The sequence below is a fragment of the Penicillium samsonianum genome, assembly GCF_028829775.1.
Source record: "Penicillium samsonianum strain IBT 33392 chromosome Unknown utg000005l_segment0_segment0, whole genome shotgun sequence".
NCBI lineage: Eukaryota > Fungi > Ascomycota > Eurotiomycetes > Eurotiales > Aspergillaceae > Penicillium > Penicillium samsonianum.
In genome coordinates, this window is record NW_026643263.1 from 1,587,177 (window position 1) to 1,607,794 (window position 20,618).

Here is a 20,618-nt window from a genome sequence, read left to right on the forward strand (position 1 = left end):
GGGAGATAAATGAACAAGGTCTGAAGAGAAAACCAGTGAAAGGAAGGAAAGAAAGAGCAGGCAGCAAGTAGATAATAAAAATTGAGAATATGAACTCAATGATAGTGCAACTGCATTCGGCTAGAAAATTACAACGGAGGCGCAGGGGTAGATACCGTGACGATAAAAACCAGGGTGGTAATAATATATTTTATATATCTTGTGAACCCCTGTCAGAAAGCAAAGGTTGTGGTTGGCAGCGGCCAAAGTACGATGCATTAGGGCACCAAGAGGAGCGCGCCGCTCGTGAGAAATAAACACTACAGTACATATGTACATACTCCATCCGGACACAAGCCGAGTGGTTTTTTTACTAGGGGTTCTCCGTACACTAGGCTCTTTTGCGTGATTTATTATTATTCAAGGAGGCAAGAACTCTTCCTTCGGGCGTGGGTGGAATTTTTTCAAACACAAATGCCATCCTGTGGTCTGTCTTTAGGTATCCCACCGAAGTCTGGCCCCATTCAGGATCCAAATCCCAGCTATGTTGTATGTACACACTTTATTAGGATCATCCGATTGGATGAAATGTTAAATTGATCCGCAATTCCTCCGGGATTAGCTTTGTACTCCGTACATATTCCGACCTCCGTGCTCTAGTTATACATATGCGTAGCCAACTCTGGAGATCCCGCCCCCACGATTCGCTACCCACATACAACATTGTCCGCCATCCAGAGCTTGTATTTTGTATTGTATGTAACAAGATTATATATATGGGGCCGCCAAGCCCATGCTAATTTTCGCATGGTCCGGGACATACAATGTAACATGTACTAGTTAACTAACTAGTTAGTACTCCGAACTCCGTGCTAAATACATAATTTTTATTACCGAGGCAATTTAGATCTTTTATGTTATACCAGTTTTTCCTAAATTCGGATTAACCCATAAAGCCATTGTTATCTCCTTTGCATCCTAACCTCACTAACAGAGCAATAATTACTTGTAATCAGTCCGTTCTATTTGAGAATTGAGGTTGATCCAAAAAAGAGAGGTTTATAGAGGTTCCTATAATTGATTAATCTGGTGTGAACAGCTCTCTAAAAATAAAATACTTCTATAAAATGATCTGTAGGGCCCACATACGTGCATCGTACACAAACTTCTTACGGCAGATACTACCGTCGCATGCATAATATATCGAGTCTAGCAGAACCCCTGTCATTCATCTGATCCTTCGATTCATGCATTCGCCGCAAATATGGCCCCAGTATTTCTCAAATGTTATAACCATGATCCATCGCGAAATCTCTGCTTTCGAGTCCCCGTCGCATCTCGCCTGCCTCGACTCCCCTCATGGAGTCCGTCTCCCCTTATGCGGTCTCTGCGACGAATCGAAGTGGCTTGATTGTCATCGTTGAAACCCTGTTTATGACGTGGATGATCATAGTGGGTTTGATTCGGCTGTACATGCGTCTGGCGATCAATGGGCCAGTCAAGCTTGATGATGTGGTAGTGTTTACTGGCAGTGTAAGTTCCTATTTGTTATGATTCCCCTCCGCCAACCTTCCCTCTTTTTCCCCCTAATCCCATCACCCCTTGGATGTTATCAACGTATCTCTAATATTGATCGGGTTGGACTTGCTAGGCAATGGCCATCGCCCATGTCGGAACAATCATGGATGCAATTTCCCATGGTCTGGGCCGATCAGAGGACGAAAGCTCGCTGCCGAACTTAATACGCGCTGCAAAGGTCGCCTTCCATCCCCCCGAACCCCCGAAACCGGCCTTCAATGCCACTTGAAGAAAAGGAAGAGAAAACCTAAGAAAACGGAACTGACGGATGTTGATTCAGGGCGTCTATGCAGCAAACCTCTTATTCCTAGCTGGACACGGCGCGGCCAAGATTTCCATATGCTTGCTTCTCAAACAACTAGGCCGGCAAAAAGGCTACTTACTCTGTGCCAAAGTTCTTCTGGGCATAGTCATGGCATGGACGTTTGCTTCGATTATTGCGGTTGCCCTTAGTTGCTTCCCACAAAACCAATTTACCATGGCCCAGCATTGTGGTAATATTGTGCGTTATACTTACTCACATGGAGTGGCCCAACTGACAAGAGAGAGCAGGGTATTGCCTGGAAAATGATCACTGCGTTTGATGTGATTACGGATGTCCTGACCTTTGGACTGTGTATTTTACTGGTCTGGGGGGTTCAGATGGGGTGGAAGCAAAAGTCGGCAGTAGTTTTTGCGTTTGGAACGAGGGCTCCGTGAGTGTCTGATATCGCAAAGATGAAGGTAATCAAGAACAAGAACTGCAATGGCTAATCAGTTTCTGCGATATTTAGGGTTGTCATCTTAATTATACTTCGCCAGACCTATCTGAACCACTCGCTTTTCCATCCCGACGCACCTCTGCATCTGTCGAATTCAATGGTCGTTACCGCCATTCTCCTCCACTGCAGCATTATGGTATCAACCGTGCCATGTCTGAAGCCGTTTGTCATTTCATTCAACACAGGATGGGGGCAGGGCGTCACAAACAGCAACGGCCAAAATTCATATTTCACACCTACTGGGAAGAGCGCATCGACCAACCAATCTCACGTCTACTCAATGAACAGAGGAGAGGGGGACGAGGTTGATCTGACTGCTTCCCGGCAGTCGCAGGATAGCCAGCACTCGCAACGTCTGATTATTCACCAGACGCGGGAGTGGAAGGTGGAGGAGGAGGAGTATGAGATGCACTCTATACAAGATCGAATTTAGGCTATAATGTGGATAGCCTCTTTAGAAAAACGCACCTGATTGGGATATGTAAAATACCACATTTCATTTGTAGGGAATGATAATTTAATATTCTGTCGAGCCCTTGCTGTGAAAAAAGTTTCTCAGTGGTTGCTCTTGGGATATATCTGTCAAATTTAGATAAGGAAACTCTTTCCCAGTGAGATTACGAGGGGTATAAAGCAGGCGACACCGATCTCGCGCTCCAGTAACCAAATTGCAATCCCCAACTCTATGATAGATGCCCATGCCTCATGCAGGTTCTTCAAATTAGCCACTATTCGTTCCACGTCAGTTCCCATTAATGTGGTAGCCGCGGAATCAGCGAGATCAGCCGCAGTCATGCCGATAGTCTGGTCATAGATCATAGAGATCAGACCAGACCGCATCATGGTGAGTAGACGATATGTTTGACGCCAGTATACGGCTTGGGAAACCTTTTGCAGTCGTTAGAAACATGCTGTGTTGGCAATACTGAATGAATACCTACCGCCAACCCAAGATATACCAGAACATATGCGCCAATGAGTCCAGTTCCATAATTCTTAAGCTCTGACTCTGATGAGCCTGCGATATAATTCAAAGTTGCTGTAATCAGAAAAGGCTGTACGAAGGTAAAGCAACTGTAGGCCAGGCGTGGGGGGATCGCGGAGACACAAGCCCATCCGTATGCACGAAACACAGCTTTGATTAAGCGATGATGACCGTGTGTGCTTGCAGAATTCCACGACTTTCGAAGCTTGCCGCCCGAGCATTGTCCTTGAAGATTCGTGTCAACCTCCGGAACATCCTCGACCTCCAGAGCTTCCCGATACCCTGTCTGTAGGGATGGCAATACCCAGATAAAAAGGCTTCGGCTCCAAAGACCGCTCTTTCCATCCGTAGCACCACAATAGTGATAGTGCAGAATCTTGGTTTTGGAACCGACTCAAGGGCCATAATTGCTACCGTCAAAAGGAAGCTAGCTAGCGAGAGATATCGACATACTCCAACGGATGGGATTAGCCATAGTGAGCGCAGCTGAGGCAGTCTGCAAAGGCTAGACGCTGAGAAATAGAGGATGAGGAGATCGGAGGGTTTCACAGATCGCTGGTCCTCCACCAACGAGGCGTATGATGCTGCAAAGGTTGCTATGATGTTGAGTATGGCTGCAGGCAAGGAAGCTCGCGTACGAAGGGCGGATTCCCTGGCTTGAAATGCCACAAAAAGAACTTGGAGAGCAAATAACACGGGGAGAAGGCACTTCTTGAGATCAGCCACAGTCGGGGGAGGTATAAGTCGGGACGTTTACTAGCTTGCAGACCACTAATCTGTGTGAATTGACTTTCACCGGCTCGTGACGGAGATAACAAAACCTTATAGGTAAAATCAATAAAAAAGCTGCGGCCGGCAGGGATGTGAAAAATATATCCTCAAATAAAAGAGTAAAGTCAAAGGCACGACATTCGATGTGGACACGAGGGCCGAAGCGATTGTCGTTCCAGTGACCAGCACAAGCTGGTTGCCATTGGTAGATACTTTGCGAGGTATACTAAATTTCAAAGGAAATTGGGTTGCATATAAAGATAGTGGCTTAATTCCATGCGATACTGCGTTGAATTATCTATCCCAAGATATAAAGCTACCTCGAGGGCTAACTCGGAGCAACCGCGACCTATTGCCTATTTAGGAAATACCAATTGTTGAACTCCGAAGATGCATAGTCTCTTCGTTCCGATCAAATATTTGTATCCATGTATTCATAGCCGCCCTTCTGCCATATGCAGCTATGTACATAATGCTCAAGCAGTTCGAGAAAGTGCACCCGTTATATACAGGATTATCCCCCCACGAAATCCGCACGAATAGCAGTCAATCGTTACACATAGAAAAGTCGTCGGCACAATTTATGCTTTTCATCGGCTTCGTGTACACCTTCTCAGTACACCCGAGAAGACATCAGAAATGACATATAAAAAGAACACCCAAACAACCCATCGGAGGGTTCTTACATATAACATCCCTAATTCTGACGTGCGACATCTATTCGAACAAGGTCGGCCCTTTGTACTGCATCTCAGAGGTATATACTGGATGTAATGAATTCAGGTGAAGTTTAACAAAGGGTCCTGCGTCCAGTGGATGTTGTCAAACCACGCCATAAGATCAAGATTACCGTTCAAATCACAACTGTCGAGCCAATTTTCAGACATATCAAGATCTGGAGTCAACGGAGCCAGTTGGGGAGATTCAGGTGAGAGAATTCGATCGAGCACCCGACGAATAAATCTCGCCCCTTGTTGAGCAATCTCATAACTCCCTTCGTGCGGCCGTACCAGGTATATCAGATGAAAGACAAAAGTATTGAGCTTTTGGATAGTAAGTGAACGAAAGTTGGCAGGTAGTGGCGCTGGTGACGGGTTCGATATCTGAGAGTTATGCTCCGATAGCAGTTTCGATGTCAGGATGCCTGCAGCAGGAAGACCAATATGGCATAACTAGAAGACGATGGGCTTATGAGAGAATTTCCATGGAGGTTTTGATGGGGGCCAGAGCAGTCTTACATCCCATGACATATTCGCCACTGAGTGAGCAGACTGGGTCAGCATGACAATAATGTCTAATAGCGTGGTAACTATTTCCAAGGAGCTTTCAATGAGACCTTGTGAGTTTATCCCAAGGCGCTTCAGCAAGATCCGATGTAGCAGAAACTCTTGGTACGTAAATTCCATGTGAGTGAAGGCGCGGCCCTCGTCTCGTGCAGATCTGTAAGTACCCGCTGCAGCTTGCTCGAGAGACCAGTGTAAGAACGACGGAAGGTCTTGTTGCGTCCGGCGAGATTCCTGGATCAACATTCTGTACAGTTTATTCGGGTCAGTCCCCGATATCAACATAATGTGAATCCATAATGGGCACGAACTCAACTCTGGCTGGAATATTCTCAGTTGTAGGGCTCAAAGACAATTCTAGGATACTTTCTCGCAACAAGCTCGTCAGTAGCACGACGCGAAGCCTGACTCCAACGGTCAGATTTCCTTCGGTGTTCCAACCATTTGCGTCGAGATTCTGCAGTGCCTTCTCTCCTTCGCTTCGTGAGAGAACCATCTTCTCACAACTTATATCCAAGGGAAGCGGAATAGTACAGTATCGGGAGCAGATCCGTGGCGGACGCCCCAGAGAGGTCGCTATCTGCTTATCTATTGCGTATGCACACACCATGGCTCGCTTTCGTACCTCCACCAAGAAGAACGGAAGGTTTTCTTCGATGTCTTCGCCGGATTGATGCAAGCCAAATGCGTAAACAATAGTAGATAGATCTCCGAGCTTTTGCCAGACCCTATAGTCTATGCGAACTTCAGCCATTTTCACTCTTTTCCAGTGGGTAATATTAAAGGGTGGTTACCGCTATTGCCAAACGTGGAAGTCAATACAACCAACTGCTGGGTTGTGAGCCAGCAAAAAGGATCACTAGTCGTTCCAGCGCCATTACAAAATTGGCAGCAAATATCCCCAATAGTGATGGCGATATTTCTGAGCTGGCTCTTTTCAAGTTTCCATGGGTTGCGGTGTGTGAATATCGGGTCATCGTCGGGTGTATGGAATAATGCTGTCCCCAACAGCGCGAAGAAAAGTCCAATTGTCTCCCATCTTGCCGTTATTGAATCAAAATACTCAGATAAACTCATTGTTGGATGCGTCCGGATATCTTTGGATGTGTTGACAAATATTTGACGGGACAAGCTGGCTAGTGTTGCATGGGTATCCTGAGAGTTGCGGACTGCACAATCATACATTTGCTCCATAGAATTGCACAAGGCGCGAGTCACGGGAGGACCCAAAAACCATCCTGGGAATATCTTGTTCTTCAATTCAATGATCTCATGGAACCAGCGGATCTTCTGCAGATGTGATAGGATCTGGGCCCCTAGCAACACCTGGTTGGAGTCGCTCGGTAAATAAGTTGTTGTAGGTACTGTCCCTGTTGGTAGGCTACCTGGTTCTTCGACCCGCAGGGTATCTTCATACTCACTGAAAATATCTTTGGGGTAGACCAGTCCTAGAAGTCCTGGTGCCAGAGTCCGTTTCTCCTTCGCAGTCCATCGCGCGATATGCTGGTCGCATAATGTATTTCCCTCATCTGTAACCAGTGGTAAACCTGACGAAGGACTGGGCGTGACTGTGCTGGAGATTCCGTGATCCAAACGAAAAACTAACTGATTGTCCGGGCGTTGCTGCCTCCTGGGTCTCCGCGATATCACCCTGGAGGCGCGTGCGCGCGGCTGGGTTAGTGGAGCAGGATGGTAGAAACAGCGTTCAGTCTGCCCGCTACTGAGACATCGACCGCAGATGGGACTTTGGTGGTCACATCGTAGTTTGGACTTCCGGCAAGGCTCGCACGATGACAGCTGTCCATTTCGACGAGGGGTTGTCATTTTCACCGAATCTATTGAGAGCAGGGAATTTGATCTTATCCGGTGTCGTGATACTGAGAAGAAACAATCAACCATGGAAGGCTTCGAGGTCAAGAGGTGAAATGCCTACTAAATATGGCCTCAGCATCGGACCTCGGCATCGGATCTCATTAAATTTCCTATTCGGGGAATTCCAGCACGAACTCCGAATGGACTGTAAAACAGCACTAGTGTTAGCGGTCATGGATCACTAAGCCCTGCAAATCAGCAACACCAACATTACCATTACTTCACAGATCAAAGTCTACTAGTAGCCTTGACAACTACGTAGTCTCGTACTCATCTTGTGTATTAACCTCGAATTTCTAGTACTTATCCTTCTCATCTCATGCAGCGGATGGGAAGCCCTGTTTTCCAGGCCCTATGGTCGTATGTGCTTGATGTTTAATATGACCCTATGTGATTATGCAAGCCCTCTTCCCCTGCATATCCCGCCTATGCCAATAAACTATATCTAAATATTATAAGTTACCCGGGCAAGAAATAGGCATCACTACTACAGTAGCTCTTCATATCATGCATATTTTCGTAGGGGTGGATATGAATTCGTACCTCCAAATATTTCTATATATTGCCCCGGCCGCTTCAGACCATACACATTTCGTAGGAACAGACGTGAATTGCACCTAAAAATGTCTATGGGTTGCCCGGGCAAGATATGTCCGCCAGTACTACAATACCGGTCCAAATAATGCGTATAATGGACATGAATTGCCCCCAAATATTTCTATGAGTTGCCCGAGCAAGTCACATATATCCCTGCTGCAGTGGCACTTTAGGTTACGCGTGTTATCTTTTTGTGGGGGACATAAATTGTCCTGGTGCTTCTGTTCAAGAAACTTCATTTTTCCTACCACAAATCTACCTTAGTATGGGCTCGGAAGTATGTTCAAGGGTCGGCTTTTCTTTGCTCAACTAACCAAGGGTAGATAGATCAAGGTATACGCTCAAGTCTTTTTAACATTAGTCGACTGGTCCGCGAAGCTGGCGATACAGTGAGGTCCTCTCATGACATGTCCTCAGATCTGATACTAAAAGTCCTGGGAAATTCCACATCTCATTAACAGCATTATAAAATCCCCCGATCAAATTGATGCTCTCCGTGAAGCATTTAGCAGCAAGTTAAAGCGCACGAGGAAAAGATCAGATTCTGAACTGGTCTTGAACGAACGTCGAAATCAAGCGGTCTGTCTTAAAAATTGGGTTTCCTTGGACGCATGAGCCCGGCCGATGAGCGGAGCACCTCCACGTGCGACGAAAACAAATGGAATTTCGTGTATGCCAAAGGCGCTGGGTCTTCGGGGTTCCAGCTCGGAGGTGTCCATTACTGTCGAAATCCACGGGGAACTTCTTAGCTGCTGCACTAAGATGCTTGGATGCCATGTAGGCGTTTTCATAGAGCTTTGTTCCATTTGGAGGACCCAGTTGCCATTATCCGTAAACCAGTCAGAGCAAACGTGGGCAAATGACAAATGGATTGTCGCAAAGCTTGGTTATAGCGACATTTTCAACGCTTATTACTGCCAAAGCCAAGAATCCCAAACTAATCCCATCATTTTCCCCTTTTACATCATTTGGTTACTATAGCATCAAGCATAGCAACAAATAAACATTGTCACCTCACCTACCTCTCACTTTCACACCTATTTAACAAATTCACGCACTCACACTTTTCTTCCTTTTACAACCACTCAATCATCCCAACTTTTGCAACACACCTGACTTCTCTTTCACAACGCACCTAACTTCATTCTTTACTACTACGCATACTACAAGCGAGAGGAACGTTAAATGGGAAAGCGCATCACAAAGAATTGGGATTGAGTCCCCCCCTTCTCTTCCTTCTCTTCCTCGGTCCCCAGTTCTATTTGAACCGATACTACTCCACCATAGCAGAGTAAGATGTTACTCCTTATCCACTTATAAAGGAGTTATACTAACGATTCCAGCAATCGCCTAATTCCAACCCCCTAAATTCGACGCGGGGCCACCCAACTTCCCCTAGGGCACTGGGCCCGGCTTGCCCGCACTCCCCCGTGGCCCGTTGCTTATCGCGGAGATCTCATTTTGTCGCCACTACTCTAACTTTTTGACCAACAGCCCGTCCGCCGGGAGTTGGTGATCCGCGAAAACCTCGACTAGACTGGTATGGACATAACTAAGAGCATTGCGGCTTCGCAGGGTTGGAGCTGTTTTTATTTTTACGATAGGGGATATTTGCCTTGTCCGATACACCTACTGCCTGTAAGGGAGCGGCCCGTTCCCTTTCTGCATCGTTAATCGGCAACCCGGCGCACGCCCGGACTGCAGTAACTGTTGGTGGGCCTACGGGCGTAACCGCCAATGCTCACTTACTCGGCGAGGGGCATATACGTATGCGGCCTAGGTGGTGCCTCGTGGCCTGACCCCAGCTACCCGTGAGAATAACGACCAACTAGGCCCAATCAACCAGCAGCTTGAGGCCCCACGGGTGTTTAGCTAGGAAGGGCTAGCACCCATTCGGGAGAATTTCAAGGCTCTTAAGGGGGTTATCGAGTCCCTGACACGGGAGATCGGCTTAGCTGAGAAAGACACACAATGCGTATTCTATCTCCCCCCCATGTGGGAGCTACATGGATTATGCCGGGACTTTTTGCCCAAAGGAGCACTTGAGCCGAACATAACAAATGAAGAACTTCCATCAATCATTTTAAGGATTCCCGAGATAGATGTAAATATAGTCTAAACCCGCCAACGCTTATAGAAGACTCGCGAAAAGGCGCGTTCCAAGAGAAGAATATGAGGTGGGTTACCATCGGATTGAGGCTTACATCTCCACGCTCCAGCTCCCATGGCTGTATAGGTGGAAATTCGGCTTGGTTTTCGTGCTCTCGCATATAGCAATTCAACGCTAACCCTAACTTGGGCTTCCGGACACAAACATGGATTCAAGGTATTCCAATTTAGGCCAATCCATTTATAATACCTTCTCGAGGAAAATACGCTTATTTGAATATGAATGCCAGTTTGTCTTCTTTCTCTAAGATGTAACGCAATTGAAGGGTTGGAAAGTGGGCCCATGAATATGGACTTAGACGGTTACATTTCATACACCTGTTTCTATTACTTCCACGATATTATTAGCATCTAGAATTAGTTTCCGTTCATGTAGCCATATTCTCATTCATCCTCCATCGTTCTTGGTAAGATGGCCGAGTTGGTCTAAGGCGCCAGGTTAAGGTATACCTTGACTCCATAACTAGAAATAGTTTCCTGGTCTCGCAAGAGGCGTGGGTTCGAATCCCACTCTTATCATAACTTTTTGCTTTTTCTCAGCCCATCTCAATACAAGGCTTTTTCTTAACTCACTTGGGTGATTTTTTGATGTTTGGGTGGAAGTGGGTGGTGGATTGAAATTTTCGAGGTTGTGCTGTAGATCTTGAGATCGGAGTCTACGAACTTGGTTCTGTCTGTAAGTTGGCCATAAGTGAAATTTTTTTTTTATAGATCCCACCTATATTTTGTCTACTATCTCACACTGGCTCTCACTTATAATTTTACATTTGTTCTCCTTCTGGTTTATTCTGTCCGTTATATATTATATGTTGTTTGATTTTTATAGATACAGCACTCTACTCGAAGAGGTGATATATCTTGTTTGACTACCACGACTGTGACTGACCCGACTGACCACTGGACTAAAACCAAAAAAAATGGAAGCCATGTAAATCTAGTATGGCCTGGAAAAAAAAGCAAAAAAGATATGATAAGAGTGGGATTTGAACCCACGCCTCTTGCGAGACACGGAGACAGTTGTGTACCATCGGGATCAGGTGGACCTGAACCGTGCGCCTTAGACCAACTCGGCCATCTTACCAATCGATAGAAGATCGATTAGATTCTGGCTGCATGAAGGGAAATTATTCTACGCATAAGCTTTGTGCTTTTCGAGTCCATAATGTTGTCGAGGCTTAGACCTCGGCATATAATAAGGCGGCTCATATAATCAATTATTAGTTAAGGAGCGATGAAATCACTCTAACGTAGTATATAAGATAGCAGACTATGATCAATTATTCTATATATAGCATTTTCATCAAGCATCTGCAGGGTACTTGTTCGTATAGAGCCTCCCCGGGGCCCGCCTTTAAATTCATCAACATTCCAACATCAGCCTTTTCAGTAGTCTCTCACTTTCTACGCAATATATGTGTATTACGCCCGGTTCTCGATCGTTTACTTTGTGTCGCATTTTACCTTCTTGATTTTTGATCACAATACAGCAGGAATAAATGGCCGCCCAACCCGAACCCGATATCGTTTTGTACGACTTGGCCTGCACCAATAACGTCAGCTTCTCACCCGTTGTCTAGCGCATTCGCCTCATGCTCAACTATAGGAATATCCCTTACAAGGCCGTCTTCCTCGGGGTTCCAGATATTGAGCCCACGCCAAAAGTACTGTGTGTTACATTTACTTTCTTTTTCATTTCCTTCTTTACATCTATTCTCCTTGGCTTCCTTTTCCTTCATTTCTATATCTAGACACGCAGCTTCAACACCTTATATCACACATGCTAACCCTGGATCCTCAAGTGGCCTAGTCCCGGGGCAATCCGCATCAGGATCCAAATACACTGTCCCCGCAGTCCATCATGTGCCAACCAACACATAAATTATGGACTCACTCCCGATCGCGCAGTTCCCAGAGTCAACCTACCCAGACCCACCCGTACCACTAACATCGGAACTTAGTCGCGAGATCGAGACCAAGGCACGCAGTGTGCTCGGCAAGGCCATCTACTCCTCAGCGATGCCACACAAAATCCGCATCTTGTCGCCGCGCTCGCAGGAGTATTTCCGGTGCATGCGCCAAGTCTCCCTTAGACATCGTCTTGGGTATCTGCTTGATGGGGACAAATAGGACCAGGTCTGGAACGATGTTAGCGACGTTATGGGCGTTGTTGGTGAGCTAGTGCGGACGCACAAGGCAGAGGGACCGTTTGCGCTTAGTTCCCGGCCAAGCCACACTGATTTCTTCATTTCCGGGTCCCTTCATTCTACTAGAGTGGCTGATGAGGGGGTGTTTCAGATGATGATCAGATAATGCCACTCCTGGGTTTGGTTATATATATTGGTCTTACCACACGACAGTCCCTCGACTTACGTATATCGTGTTGAAAATCCAGGTTAACCCTCAGTAATTAACATGAAGATGTCAACTCTAACCCCAATTCAATGTGCTTTATGCACTACGAACCACTATGTAATTCTCGTATACCAAGGATTTCAAACTCCTATAGAATCGAGCTTAGCGCCGGCGATGTAGTTTGCCATCTACAACACCAATTCCTGTATACAACCACCGTTCCGTTATATTATAGGAAGTCATTCCAATTCAGGCCACGTTTAATCAATAGAACCCGGGAGAATCTAGCACTCAGTGCTATCACCCACTTATTTAGCTCTTTCTTTTTAATTCCACCACTCTATTTCTATCATAAATTCATCAATTAAGGGATTCTAGGGGAAAGAAGGAGAAGAAGCAGCCTATAAATGTAGGATTCTTTCTATATATAAAGAGATTAGACGGTTTTATAATTCCTTTTTTTTTTTTTAATACTTCCTAGTATTACACTTTATAAGAGGTACTCCTTTTTCTACATGCTATATGTTTCCTCTATAATCTATCTTAATAGGTTATAAGCCTAGTCTAGCTCTATCAGCCGGGATTTTTGTAACGAATAAGATCCTTACAAATGGAATACCCAAGAACAGGTGATATGGGTGGTCCATTGGTGGATCGATATCGATGATTTCCTGAATATGTACGCTGCCAACTGATTTTCTGATACAGACCTTGATAAGTGCTTCCCATTATTATATGCACATGGACCCGCAAGTTAAGGAGTAGGAGTGGCAGCATGATCTGGTACGGAAAGCCCTAATTTGGGTTTCCCTTCGTGTAGCCATATTCTCATCGGTCTTCCATCGATTGGTAAGATGGCCGAGTTGGTCTAAGGCGCACGGTTCAGGTCCACCTGATCCCGATGGTATACAACTGTCTCCGTGTCTCGCAAGAGGCGTGGGTTCAAATCCCACTCTTATCATATCTTTTTACTTTTTTTCGTTCCTAACTCACAATAATAATGGAACGGAGATGCTATGTTGTGGGTATTCTTTTTGTTGGATATGTAGGTATAGTAGTGTGATTGATGTACGGACGCAGAGCAACAACACAATGCAAATGGATGCAGAATACACTAATAACCTTGGAAAATTAAATATGAAAGGAGGACTGTAAGCAGGTAAGAGAGGAAGAAAAAGAAAGCGAAAAGCAGTGTATGAAAAATGAAATAGCTAATTGAGTATATATGCACATCTATAGTCTAGTCCTGCAAGGAAGACGCGAGGAAGATGCGAGGAAGAAAACCAGAACAAGAGAGCCCCTCCCCAAGCCATGAATGACCCAAAGGTAGTAGCACACCAGAAATCAATCAGAATGTTCAATATACTACAATGTACAGACTGGTTCTATGTACAGTTCCTGAACCGAGCCCGCGAAGAGTTGCCAAATGCCAGAGTGAGAACACGATAGAAAACAAGAATGAATAAGAATAAGTGTTGGAGCCACTACAGCTTAGCCTTGGGAGCAGACTGCTCCTCGACGGCCTGCTCGTAGAGCTGATCCAAAAGGGAACGGTAGAGCTTGACGGCGGGGGGACGCTTGAGCTTGAGACTATAGAAGGGAGAGAATGTTAGCAATGCAGCGATTACGGAGGTGGAAATAGAAACTTACGTCGGGGTCAGCAAGTTGTTCTCAACGGTGAACGGCTCCACCTTGAGAGAGACATTGCGGACTCTCTCATAGCCAGCAAACTTGTGCTTCTTAGCCACGCGCTCGAGGTCACGGAGTACAGCACGACGGATCTTGTCATCGCCCAGAGACTCCTTGACCGCTTCGAGGTCCGTCGGGGCAATGGTCCTGCCCAGAACCTTGCTGGCAAACGGAGCGAAGAGGTCAGGCGCGACACCGAAGATGCCAACCAGGAAGGTCTGCATGCTATCGCCGTGGATATAAGCTTGGGCGATGTAGCCGAGCTCGGCAAGGACAACACCCTCCAGACGCTCGGGGGAGATGTACTCGCCCTGGGCGAGCTTGAGCACGTTCTTGCGGCGGTCGATGATGATGAAGCGGCCTTTTTCATCGATTGTGCAGACATCGCCGGTGCGGAACCAGCCATCCTCGGTGATGGCATTGCGGGTCTCTTCCTCGTTCTTGTAGTACTCGCGGAACATGTTGTTGCCGCGCAGCAAGAGCTCACCACGGGGGAACGGCTTGTCATCCACAGAGTACTCCATGTCTGGCAGGGAGATCAGGCATGCCTCGGTACAGGGTGCGAGGCTACCGCAATTGCCGGCGGTCAGATCGTAAGTCGGCTGGGCGGTGGCTGAGGCGTAGGACTCGGTCAAGCCGTAACCCTGAAGGATGTCCATGCCGGTAGCAACACGCAGGAAGTTGTGTAGGGTCGGGTCCAAGGGCGCGGAGCCAGACACCATGTATCTGGCTCGCTCCAAACCAAGAGCGGCAGTCACCTTCTTAGCCCAGAGGCGATCGTATACAGCGTGCCTGACTGTCGCCTTGGAGGGATCGGGGTTCTTCATGTTCGCGGTTTTGGTCGCAATGATGTGTCGCGAAAGAGCGCCCTTGAAGCCAGGCTGCTCGACTGTCGCGGAACGGATTGCGCTACCAAATCGACTGTAAAGACGAGGAACGGACATGAAACCAGTGGGCTTCAGCAACTTCAAATCGTCGACCAACTCTACGATGTTTCCGTGGAAATAACCAATCCGTGCACCACCCCAGAAAGCAGTGTGCTCTGCCAGACGGGCATAGATATGGGCCAGTGGCAGATAAGAGGCTGCCGTATCACCTCGGGCTTGGCCGATAGTGATCAGACCGCAGGATGTGGCGGCCACAGCATTGCCGTGCGTCAGAACGACACCCTTGGGGGGACCGGTCGTTCCGGAAGTGTAGTTGATAGTTACAATGTCCGAAGCAGAAGGAGGATTGTATCCGCGCTTCGAGGCCAAGCCCAGCTCCTCAACCTGATCGATAGTGTAGATCGCCAGGCCCTGACCGGCGGCCATGGACTCGAGAATGGCACGCTTGGAGTGACCGTCCTGCTCACCACCATCCAACGGGTCCAAACTGATGATGATCTTCAGGTTTGGGAGAGAAGGCTTGAGCTTGAGCAGAGTTGGGATATGGGGTAGAGAGGTGACAACACAGCTTAGCTCAGCGTGGTTGATAATATATTCGGTAGCGTCTGGGGACAGGACATCGTAGATCGAGACGGAGTAAAGAGATTGGGACACGCAAGCCAGATCTGTACATAGTTTCGAGTTAGCGTCTTATCTTTCAAATTCTTCGCCCTCACGACCTAACTCACCAGTGATCTGCCATTCTGGCCGGTTCTGGGACCAGAGACCGACACCATACTGGCCAGAGCGATGGCAGTCGTGCTTGTGGTGGAGCTCTACCAGACCAGCACCGAATGCGGCGCGTCTCTTCTGCACAGTCTCGTAAGTGAGCCACTGGTATTCATCGAAGGACTTGGTCGTGGAGTTATACGGACGCCAACCAAGGCAGTGGTTCTTGGGCTGGCGGTTGGCGGTCGACTCGAACATATCATGGGCCGTGGTGACCTAAATTCAGTAAGTATTAATATATTTTGGTATTCGCGCGCGAGCCTCTGTACCTGGGGGTCCAGTGTCGTCAAAAGTTCCTTCTGCGCATTCCATGCTCGGTATACCCGACTGCGGCCGGGCTGTTCAGTGCCGGGAATGGCGACAGAGTAAGCTACACCCTTTGGAGGTGCTTGCTTGAGCTCCTCGGCCTTAGCCAAATGGGGAGGTTGTGAGAAGAACATGTCTGTAGGGATAGCGATCTATGGGTCAGCGAGGGAATGAGAATAAACAATAGGACGACGAACCAGAATCTATATGAATAAGAAAAAAGAAAGAGAAAGACAGGCCCGAGTGATCCGGATATTAAAGGGGGGACAAAGTGTGGGGGAGAAAACTGGAGTTGCATGAAAACCGGAGCAACCGACTCTTTTCGGACACGAAAGACATGAGCCGACAGGGGGACCTCGGCTGTTTTGGGGGTACTTGCCACAGAGTGGTGTCTCACATACTGGCTCAGGTACCGGTAATTGTGGAGCCTGCTTACATATCCCACGTCATTTGCTGGACAACTCACATGCACTAATTTATTTTCACATGGACCGAGATACATATACATACATGAAATGCGTTGGGATTTAATAAGATATATAAGATATATAAGAAATATATTGTAGAAGTATATATGCGTTAGAAAAAAAAGATAACACCTATAGCATATGCAAAGAAAATAAAATATATACAGTGAGATCGGCAGTCTCTAATTACCCGCAAATCCACTTCCATGCCTTGCCATACCATGTAGTTGGCTCAATGGTCTCCCATGTCTCGTTATCAGCAGTGGTACGGCCGGTATCCAGGTCGGCCTCAATGGGCTTGACAAAGGCGGGGCGGTAGATGATCTTGTGTCCCGCATATAACACCACGAACAAAATCAAGCTCAGGTAGTTGATGAAGAACTCCTTGACTTGGAAGTGCGGGATGAAGGCAGTGAATCCCTGGGTGAGGATGATCAGACAATTGAAAAACAGACCATACCACGAGAACCAGGGCTGCCAGAGGGCTTTGTAGGGCAGGATATCCCGAGAGATGTTGCGAGCCCTAAGCGCCCGCTGGAAGGCAAGGTGACAGGCGTTCAGCGAACACCAGGTGATGAAACCAGCCACACCCGAGATCTGGAGCAACCAAGTGAACACCGTGCTGCCTGCATCAGAGACGTTCAAGAATCCGAGCAGACCAAAGGCCGCCGTGAAGAGCACACTGTAATAAGGGACACCACGCTTGCTGGTAATCTTGAACCAATGAGGAGCGAAACCTTCCTGGGCCAGACCGACCAGGATACGGCTCCCGCTGTAGACGTTGGAGTTGGCAGCCGAAAGCACAACGGTCAGAAGAACGGCGTTGATGATACCGGGGAGAGCTGTGACGCCGGCACGGTTGGCGGCAATAACGAACGGCGAAGCGTTGGCGTTCTGGGCAGAAGCACCACCTCCCTGACTAGCCAATAGACCGGGGTCATCGGAGGGCACGACAATTCCGAGGAAGAAGATGGTCAAAATGAAGAAGAAGACGATACGGAAAAATGTTTTGCGGATTGCAGATGGGACGGTCTTGCGGGGGTTCTCGGTCTCACCGGCCGCAATACCAACCAGTTCGGTTCCTTGGTAGGAAAATCCGGCCTGAATGAGCGTCGACCAGAATCCAACAAACTTGGCCAACGAATCGTTGCCTTTAATCAAGTAAGGGAAGAACGGACCAGGGTCCACCCAGTACCGGAAACCGATATAGCCTTCCTTACCGACGCCGGCATTCATACAAATCGAGAAGATCATGAAGCCAATCACGGTAATAACCTTGATACTCGCAAACCAAAACTCGATTTCACCGTAGAAGCCAACGGGCATCATATTGAAAAGGATAATCACGACCCAGAACACGGCGATAAAGATAGCGATGGGGATATTGCTGTCCCAGAACTGGATGATCAACCCGGTTGCGGTCAACTCTAGCGCAAATGTTGATGCCCATGAGAACCAATAGATCCAACCCATAGCAAAGCCCAAACTAGGGTCAATCAGGCGAGCAGCATATGAGGTGAAGGCGCCAGGAATCGGAATATATGTTGCGATCTCTCCGAGAGCGGTCATGACCGAGTACACGATCGTTCCAACGAAGATATAAGCGATGAGAGCACCCACGGGGCCTCCGTGAGCAATAGCGGTGCCGCTACCAATGAATAAACCGGTACCTATTGTGCCACCTTCCAAGACTGTTAGTTCAAATATTCTGATAAGATTCTGCTGAACAATATCATCCAACTCACCAATGGCAATCATCTGTAGATGTCTGCTCTTCAGCTTCCGCTTGAGATCCGGCAGCGGATTCGCCTCGCGCTGGGCTCCATGCTTCTCATAGTCGATCTCATAGTCCGGGATCTGTGCTTGGACTTGCACCGGCATTTCGGCGCTCGTCTTTCCCTCTGACTTGTCCGGTGCCATGTTTGCTGGGCAAGGGGAGCTTCAAGATGGGGGGATAAAAGAGGAGAAAGAAAGGATGAGACGAGTATCCACTCAATTAAGCCAACTCCGAAGACAGGCTTTTCCTCGGTGGAGACACGCGAGACTACCACCTTGAGGGGAAATAGATGTTATGTAAAGGAAAAGAAGAAATTGAGGGGAAGAAGATGGGGTTGGATTCTACATATTATATTTATCTAGATTAATTCTATTATTATTCTATTCCATTATTCTAATCTTTATCTTGAAAATATCAAATTTTCCTCTTTTTTTCTCCAACACCCGGAGTGGGCCATTTTGCCGGGAAAGAGTTTTCCTTGGTGGCAACTCTCTTCGCCCCCATAGTATAACATTTATTTTACTTTGTATAAAGTATTTTATATATTTTATTTGATATTCCGTTCTCAATCTAGACTTTATTGTATGATTTATTATATGAATGATGCTTATCATCCATGGGTGGATAGCTGTAGCTCAATGAGGACGAAAACCCTACGTCCACGGGCGTGTTGTATATAGACTACATGTATATAGTACATTTTATTCCATCCTATATATCTAGTTCTCCTGTCTATTACACCTCTATCTTTTCAACGCATCATGGCTGAAATAAGAATCTAGTAATTAACTATGTTGTAGCCACATACTTGGCAGTGGGTCTGGCGGAGTCTGATGCCGTTTGCGGAGATAACCAGATAACCTTGCTAGTCATAAGAATGACATTAGACCTTATGATCTTGAAATTATTGAAATTTGATTTGGAGAAGAATAACATAGGCTACTAAAACAAGAAGAATGCCATAAGTCGCTATCAAAGGGTATCGCATCCTAACACCATCACGAACTACAAGAACTATGATAATATTCAAAACATCAACAAATATTCAATCCAATGGTATCGAATGCTTTCAGGATGATCATAAAGCAAGCACTTCAAACTCCCATTTGCACATTCGAATGTGTTTTCGCTTCTCCACCGCGGCGGTGGTGCATAAGATCGAGAACACCGAAATAGCTGGTGACTGCAAAAAGCAACCTATACACCACACAGATCACAGTTAGCCCTCTGTCGATGTACAATGTCCTAAAACCAAAACTAAGAGAGGCACAAAATTCTCACCATTCAAAAGCCGCAAATACCGTTGCTGCCTGGAGCGAGCTGCATACACTCCCATGACACCACCTCGGTGGGGGCAACATTGCTCCCATAGCGATAAACCCGGCAAACCAGAAGATCATGGTAACCACTTCAACCGCAGGAATCACATAGTGGTGCGCAAGACGCGGGAACCATATTGGTGAAATGGCCAGGTAGGGCACTGCTACAAAGGCAGTCCAGCAACCGAGGAAGAGGAGGAAGTTGACGGTATCCGAGTATGACCATCCATAATAAAAGGTTGAAACCACTAGAGTTCTTGTCAGTTTTCATGGATTTTTGAGAATTTGTTCTGAAGCGACAGACCATATCCTGTCAAGCCGATCACAATCACGCCAAAGAGTGCTTGCACGACTCGGACGGGGTATATCCACGGGAGGGTCATCTTCGATAAGATGAAGATATCGATGTTGATGTAGATGTAGATAAGATGTAGGTGTGAAGGTGTGAATATTAATGCAAAATATGTAAATTTATCTGCAGGTTTGCGTCAGAAAAGACATTTTGTAGGAACCTCAAGCAAGGTATGACAAGGTATAAAAAGGTGCAGGGCATGGGTCAGCCACCGGCGTCGCGCCAGCGTCATTAAAATATTTGCAGACTTGGCGGTTTTGACAATAGGGCTGACGTAGGGGCTTATTTCTACCTTGAATAAATGACACTTCCGGTTTCTCCTGCTTTCTTTGACTGGCTATTGTTGATTGTTTGGTTAATTTATACTGTCTAACACGCCTTTTGATGTCCTTAAATTACTGCCTAGACACTGCATCGTCTTGTCTCTATTTATACATTCTGCCTTGCTTTCCCTTTTTTTGCTGCCTATAGCAAAGTATTCAACGCTAGTCTCGTGTGTTCTTGGCTAAAATGATGCACGTGAAAGCCATATGACGCCAGGCTGCCGATCATTGTGGAACTTGGAAGTTATACATTTACGGAGGACATCTTATAACATTTGATTTAATTCCACTTGTCTATCCTATCAATCCTATTAAGAATGATGGCTGACCAAAGGATAAAAAGATAGAACAAAAAACAAAAATAAAACATTATGAAAATGCAC

General features: G+C 46.7%; 9 protein-coding genes across 9 annotated transcripts; 3 read left to right on the forward strand and 6 right to left on the reverse strand.

Moving 5' to 3' along the window:
* Positions 1-1,254: 1,254 nt before the first annotated feature.
* Positions 1,255-2,751, forward strand: N7471_009521 (uncharacterized protein; the record flags this gene model as incomplete). The annotated part of the gene is made up of 5 exons (XM_057282240.1): positions 1,255-1,512; positions 1,631-1,735; positions 1,838-2,059; positions 2,110-2,252; positions 2,331-2,751. Exons 1-5 carry the CDS (start codon positions 1,339-1,341, stop codon positions 2,749-2,751), a joined length of 1,065 nt encoding a protein of 354 aa, XP_057133123.1. The 5' UTR covers positions 1,255-1,338.
* A 155-nt stretch (positions 2,752-2,906) lies between these two features.
* Positions 2,907-3,161, reverse strand: N7471_009522 (ABC transporter integral membrane type 1; the record flags this gene model as incomplete). Its single annotated transcript, XM_057282241.1, has 1 exon — positions 2,907-3,161. One exon carries the CDS (start codon positions 3,159-3,161, stop codon positions 2,907-2,909), a length of 255 nt encoding a protein of 84 aa, XP_057133124.1.
* A 298-nt stretch (positions 3,162-3,459) lies between these two features.
* Positions 3,460-3,778, reverse strand: N7471_009523 (uncharacterized protein; the record flags this gene model as incomplete). The annotated part of the gene is made up of 2 exons (XM_057282242.1): positions 3,460-3,734; positions 3,757-3,778. The coding sequence occupies 2 exons, from the start codon at positions 3,776-3,778 to the stop codon at positions 3,460-3,462; spliced, it is 297 nt and encodes a 98-aa protein (XP_057133125.1).
* Positions 3,779-4,853: 1,075 nt separating this feature from the next.
* On the reverse strand, positions 4,854-7,181 carry N7471_009524 (uncharacterized protein; the record flags this gene model as incomplete). Its single annotated transcript, XM_057282243.1, has 4 exons — positions 4,854-5,246; positions 5,313-5,604; positions 5,669-6,092; positions 6,152-7,181. 4 exons carry the CDS (start codon positions 7,179-7,181, stop codon positions 4,854-4,856), a joined length of 2,139 nt encoding a protein of 712 aa, XP_057133126.1.
* Positions 7,182-11,491: 4,310 nt separating this feature from the next.
* Positions 11,492-11,873, forward strand: N7471_009525 (uncharacterized protein; the record flags this gene model as incomplete). The annotated part of the gene is made up of 3 exons (XM_057282244.1): positions 11,492-11,548; positions 11,573-11,661; positions 11,795-11,873. 3 exons carry the CDS (start codon positions 11,492-11,494, stop codon positions 11,871-11,873), a joined length of 225 nt encoding a protein of 74 aa, XP_057133127.1.
* A 3-nt stretch (positions 11,874-11,876) lies between these two features.
* N7471_009526 (uncharacterized protein) lies at positions 11,877-12,305 on the forward strand (the record flags this gene model as incomplete). The annotated part of the gene is made up of 2 exons (XM_057282245.1): positions 11,877-12,074; positions 12,123-12,305. The coding sequence occupies 2 exons, from the start codon at positions 11,877-11,879 to the stop codon at positions 12,303-12,305; spliced, it is 381 nt and encodes a 126-aa protein (XP_057133128.1).
* A 1,526-nt stretch (positions 12,306-13,831) lies between these two features.
* Positions 13,832-16,131, reverse strand: N7471_009527 (putative AMP-binding enzyme; the record flags this gene model as incomplete). Its single annotated transcript, XM_057282246.1, has 4 exons — positions 13,832-13,937; positions 13,998-15,588; positions 15,652-15,907; positions 15,961-16,131. The coding sequence occupies 4 exons, from the start codon at positions 16,129-16,131 to the stop codon at positions 13,832-13,834; spliced, it is 2,124 nt and encodes a 707-aa protein (XP_057133129.1).
* A 402-nt stretch (positions 16,132-16,533) lies between these two features.
* On the reverse strand, positions 16,534-18,537 carry N7471_009528 (putative arginine transporter). Its single transcript, XM_057282247.1, has 2 exons — positions 18,210-18,537; positions 16,534-18,146 (listed from the first exon to the last, which is right to left on the reverse strand). The coding sequence occupies exons 1-2, from the start codon at positions 18,382-18,384 to the stop codon at positions 16,651-16,653; spliced, it is 1,671 nt and encodes a 556-aa protein (XP_057133130.1). The 5' UTR covers positions 18,385-18,537; the 3' UTR covers positions 16,534-16,650.
* A 601-nt stretch (positions 18,538-19,138) lies between these two features.
* N7471_009529 (MARVEL domain-containing protein) lies at positions 19,139-20,128 on the reverse strand. Its single transcript, XM_057282248.1, has 3 exons — positions 19,865-20,128; positions 19,523-19,808; positions 19,139-19,438 (listed from the first exon to the last, which is right to left on the reverse strand). The coding sequence occupies exons 1-3, from the start codon at positions 19,941-19,943 to the stop codon at positions 19,336-19,338; spliced, it is 468 nt and encodes a 155-aa protein (XP_057133131.1). The 5' UTR covers positions 19,944-20,128; the 3' UTR covers positions 19,139-19,335.
* Between the last annotated feature and the right edge of the window lie 490 nt (positions 20,129-20,618).